At 45.6% G+C, this 5,533-nt stretch overlaps 1 protein-coding gene across 1 annotated transcript; it reads left to right on the top strand.

Annotated features, from left to right (window-relative positions):
• Window positions 1-1,091: 1,091 nt before the first annotated feature.
• LOC112109404 (oligodendrocyte transcription factor 1) lies at window positions 1,092-1,778 on the top strand. The gene has a single exon (XM_026650937.1). The coding sequence runs from the start codon at window positions 1,092-1,094 to the stop codon at window positions 1,776-1,778; it is 687 nt and encodes a 228-aa protein (XP_026506722.1).
• Window positions 1,779-5,533: the final 3,755 nt, after the last annotated feature.

Genomic DNA, 5,533 nt, shown 5'->3' with positions numbered 1-5,533 from the left:
ACTGCGAAGTATCACTAATATAACTGTATTTTTACTCAGAACTTAAAGGCAGTTTAGCTGCTCAGTTGTCTATCTAATACATAGAGAGACATGTTTTCCAGCTTGAAGAAGAGCTCTGTGTAGTTCAAAAGCTTGTCTCTTTCACCAACAGAAGTCGATCTAATAAAGATATTACTTCACCCACCTTGTCTCCCTAATATCCTAGGACAACACACAGCTACTACAACAATGCATATCTAAGAAATACACAAACACAAAAGTAAACATTAATTCAATAAGTAGAGATGGGCCCGAACAAAAATTCTGGATATAAGAATTGAGAGGGGGCATTTCATCCACCATCCAAATTTGGCCGTTGGTCCCAACTCTCTATTTTTGGGGGGGGGGGGGGGAAGCCCATCTCTAATAATAACAACTGGAGGAAGAGGGAATCCTGAAAGGCTTTTTAAAAGGAGCTATGAACGCAAAGAAAAAGACAAACCAGACACTGCTTTATGTGCTCTGAAAGGGAGAGTCAGCTCAGAAATAAACTCTCTTTTCAATCCCTTGGCAGATATTAACATTCTTAGAAGCAGTCAGAGCCCAGGAGGGGAAGGGGGAGAAATATAGGGAGAAAATAGAGTGTCTCGAATAACAAAGGAAGCTGCCTGGCAAAGCAGAGGAGCCCGTGGGAGGGAAATGGGCTCCGGGATGGCAGCGCTCCTCGGCTGCAGAACTGCCGAGCAAACCTTACAATAAACTTCTTCTTGTTTGCCAAGTGCAACTCTTCCTCCCCGCAGCAGGCGGCAACCAATGAGAGCCCGTCTCTGCCCAGCTTTGCGCTCCCATTGGCTGCCCACTGCCATCCCTTTGCCCAAAGTGGGAGAAATGGATTTAAAGGGCCCCGGCTAGATCATTCCCTTCCCCAGACCTGAGCGACAAGCTCCTCGCGGCAAATGTTTCCTACCCACCGTGGCCACCTTAGGTAACGTGAGTCTAGTGCGAAGGACAGCCCTGTGTTCTTGTGCACGCTGCCGCTCCCTGCCCGCCAGGCCCGCCCCCAGCCCTCGCTATGAAGGTTTGCAGCCTCGTCTGAAAGCAGCAGGAGGACCATGTTGAGGCAACAACGCCCAGGTGAGGTGCAGCTGGGGACAGCCCTGTATGAGCTGGTTGGCTACAGGCAGCCCTCCTCCACCTTGCTCCCTAAGCAAGTGCCTGACAAGCCGGAGCCTGCTCCCGAGCAACAGCAGGGGCTGCTGGGCAGTGCCAGAAGCGGCGGCAGCAAGACTGAGCAGAAAAAGGAGCAGCAGCAGCTGAGGCGGAAGATCAACAGCCGGGAGAGGAAGAGGATGCAGGACCTGAACCTGGCCATGGACGCGCTGCGGGAGGTGATCATGCCCTACTCTGCAGCCCACTGCCAGAGCTCCCCGGGCAGGAAGCTCTCCAAGATCGCCACGCTGCTCCTGGCCAGGAACTACATCCTCTTGCTGGGCAGCTCGCTGCAGGAGCTCAGGCGGATCATTGGGGAGATGAGTGGCTCCGGGCCCAGGGTGCTGCTGGCCGGGCTGCCCCTCTTCGCTGCGCCGGGCTCTGTGCTGCTCACCCCGGGGAACTTGAACCACCCGGACAGCCTGCGGTCCGCCAACAAATACCTCTCGCTGTCCCTGGAGGAGCAGCAGTGCAGCCAGCTGCATTTGGCCGGGGGAGCCAGCCTGTGCACCTGCGCGATCTGCAAGTTCCCTCACTTCATCCCCTCCAGCCTCAGCCTCGCCGCCGTGCAGAGCCAGTTCTCCAAGTGATCGCAGGCGCGGGGCGGCGGGACTCGGGGAGCGGGGCGGGGTGCCAGGCCGGGGACTGCAAGCTCCGGGCTCGGGAGCGCTGGGGTTTTCGGTGCGCTCCGGGCAGCTGGAAGGAACGCGGGCCCGGGCTCCTGGCTGCCTTTTGGGGAAGGGCCGCTGCGGGCAGCTGAACAACGCTGTGCGGCTCAGGGCTGGTGTGTTCCTGAAGGCGCGTGTTTGCAAGGGCCTGTTTTCAAAGCAGAACCGAGGCGGCGGCAGAGCGAACTCCCAGCCCCTTGGCGGGGCGAGCCCGCGCTGGGCACAGCTCTCCCACAAGCTGCAGGCCTGGCTGAGTCACGCTGCTGGCGGTTCAGCTGGGGTGTGCCAGCCCTGGCCTTGCCGTCGCTATCTCAGCGATAGCCCGGGGACCCCCTGCATGCGTTCCACAGGTGAAAGGGGAGGAGAGGCCCAAATCATTGTGACACTTGAGTCGAAGACATGGAAAATAATGCCTAAAAGATCCGTTTAATGGAGCATCTTCTACAATGTTTTATTTAGCTAGGAGAGTATCTAATTACTGTAGATGGAACCGCACCCTGGCTTACTGAGCTACCATTCAGGGTAATAAAGTAACAGGTCTTAAACAACATGTAGAGTTAAAGGTATGTACTAGGCAGTGATTTAAAGGAGACATTACTTTTTGTATGCAGTAATTTTCTCTTTCAGTGATCTAAGCAGAATCCAACTTGTTACCTACTTGCGATCATTTAGAATCCTAGAAATGTAGGACTGGAAGGGACCTCCATCTTTAGGAATCTGAATTTTTAGAACTGAATCAAGGTTTGTTTGTGTGTGTTTTTTTTTTTTTTTAGTCTTGTTGGGGGAGCAGCTTATTATATTTCTAGATTGTTTTAACCACCAATCTAGAAATTTGAGTGTTGCTTGCAAACATAATGCCACCTTGAACACAAATAAGTACCATAGTTTACTAAAAAGGAGAATGCATTCCTGGCGATATGCATTACTCAGAGAAGATAATCAATTAACTTGATCTAATAGAGGAAAATAAGGTAGGACCCCTATTTTAGGAAAGCAAAAGTTGCCCCCCCACATACTGTGTTAATCCACATGATGCTTTCAGAGGCAGCGTTATTATTGCAGATTTCTAAGAGTAGACAAGGTCAATTCTGAAACACTTTTAAATAAAGATTTTTGAAAAAATACAGAAAGCAGAGTGTTTCTTCATAGCCAGCCTGTACATTAGTTAAAAGACACTGCAAAGAACATGAATCCTCAACATGTGTACTAATACAAGTGAAATATACATTTAAAAGCAATGTTTATGATGGTTTTTTTGCACTTATTTCTGGGAATGGGTTTTGTTGCTGTGTAGCTTATTTTAATAGCATATTTTTAACTGTAGTGTTTTATCACTGTGTGACCTTTTTACTTGGAACTGTACAGTCATAATAAAACTCTCAATTTCCCTGCATCCTGTCAGCTGTCTTAATGATTGAACGAGATGTTCTTAGCCAGTGACGATATTTACCTGGTTACAGCTATTAATGATAAAATTGTACTTATTTCTTGATGTTCAGGGCATAATATAACTAGCTTTAACACTTATTATTTATTAAGTTATGACCTGGACAAAATGAGTAAGAATTTGTTCCTACAAACAAAGATAGAGCTGGATTCCCACTCATCTAAAGAAGATCATAAAATCACAGAAATGGAGGGCTGAAAGGGAACTCCAGAAGTCATCAAGATCCACCCCCTGCACTGAGGCAGGACCAAGTAAACCTAGCCCATCCCTGGCAGGCATTTGTCTAACCTGTTTTTAGAAACCTCCAATGATGAGGATTCCACAACCTCCCTTGGAAGCCTGTTCCAGAGCTTAACTACCCGTTCTAGTTGGAAAGTGTTTCCTACTATCTAACTTAAATCTCCCTTGCTGCAGATTAAGCCCATTACTTCTTGTTCTGCCTTCAGTGGACATGGAGAACAACTGATCAGTCCTCTCTCTAATAGCTCTTAACATATTTGAGGATGGTTATCAAGCTCTTTTCTCTCTTCTCCCCCCCCTTGTCTCAAGATTAAACATGCCCAATTTTTTTAAACATTTCCTGATAGGTTTAGAAAACCTGACCTTTCATCATTTTTGTTGCTCTCCGCCAGACTCTCTCCAACTTGTGTGGCATTCAGAATTGGATGCAGTACTCCAGCTGAGGCCTCACCCGTGCCCTGTAGTGAGGGACAATTACTTCCTATGTCTTACATACAACACTCCTGTTAATACACCCCAGAATGCTATTGGCCTTTTCACAACTCCATCACATTGTTGACTCATTCAATTTGTGATCCACTAAAACCCCAGATCCTTTTTCAGCAGTACTACCACCTAACTAGCCAGTTATTCTCCATTTTGTAGTTGTTCATTTGATTTTTCCTTCCTAAGTGCAAAGTACTTCACTTATCTTTATTGAATTTCATTTTGTTGAATTCAGACCAGTTCTCCAATTTGAATTCTAATCCTGTCCTAGACCCCATTTCCTTAGTTTGCTTATGAGCATGTCATGTGGGACTAATTTGAAAGCCTTACTAAAAACAAGATAGATGACATCTATTGTTTCTCCCTACTTATTAGGCCAGAAAACCTGTCAAAGAAGGAAATTAGGTTGGCTTGGCAATGATTTGTTCTTTGACAAATCCATGGTGGTTATGCTTTATAATCCTATTATTCTCTAGGTGCTTATAAATTAATTGTTTAACAGGAACAAATTATATCTTTCCAAGTATCAAAGTTAGATTGACTGGTCTAATTCCCCAGGTCCTCTTTGTCCCCCTTTTTAAAGATAGGAACTGTGTTTGCCCTTCTCCAGTCCTCTGGGACCTCACCCATCCTCCACGAGTTCTCAAAGATCATTGCTAAGGGTTCTGAGATTGCTGAAGGGACAAGCTGAAGCACCCTTGGATGAATTTCAAAAGGCCCTGCCTACTTGAATACATCTAACTTATCTCCATGTTCTTTAACCTGTTCTTTCCCTCTTTTGGCTTGTATTCCTTCCCTCTTGTTGTTAATATTAATTGTATTAGATATTTGGTCACAATTAACCCTTTTAGTGAAGACTGAAGCAAAATAGGCATTAAACACCTCAACCTTTTTGATGTCATTAGCCCCCCTCCCCTACTAAATAAAGGACCTATGCTTTCCTTTGTCTTCCTCTCACTCCCAAAGTATTCCTTTTTATGTCCCTTGCTAGGTGTGACTCATTTTGTGCCTTCACCTTTCTGATTGTGTCCCTACATGTTTGCACTGTTCTTTTCTACTCCTCCTTAGCAATTCATCCATGTTTCTACTTTTTATAGGATTCTTTTTTGATTTTCAGTTCATGAAAGAGCTCCTGATGGAGCCATATTGGCCTCTGACTATTCTTCCTATCTTTCCTTTGCATCGGGATAGCTTGCAGTTGTGCCTTTAATATTGTCTCTTTGAAACTGCCAGCTTGCTTAAACTCTTTTTTTCCCTTAGATTTTCTTCTCATAGGACCCTACCTACTCATTTTTTTGAGTTTATTAAAGTCTGCTTTTTTTTTTTTTTAAAGCGATATTAGAGATCTCCTGTAACAACAACATGGAGACATATTAGTCAATGTGTCTTTCCAGTTATTGACAAAGTTATACCAATTAAAGCTGTGAGCAGTTATGAAAAAGTGACTCAGCCATACCTGGTAAGTTATATCTAACTTGCCAGGCTTTAAGATGACTATTGCATA

Source organism: Terrapene carolina, unplaced genomic scaffold (assembly GCF_002925995.2).
Source record: "Terrapene carolina triunguis isolate 2854851 unplaced genomic scaffold, T_m_triunguis-2.0 Scaffold30, whole genome shotgun sequence".
In the NCBI taxonomy this organism is placed as follows: domain Eukaryota; kingdom Metazoa; phylum Chordata; order Testudines; family Emydidae; genus Terrapene; species Terrapene triunguis.
This window is presented reverse-complemented; position numbering and strand designations above follow the sequence as displayed.

Excerpts from the sequence above, each read along its gene's own strand:
- LOC112109404 (XM_026650937.1), top strand. The coding sequence starts at position 1,092 with ATGTTGAGGCAACAACGCCCAGGTGAGGTGCAGCTGGGGACAGCCCTG.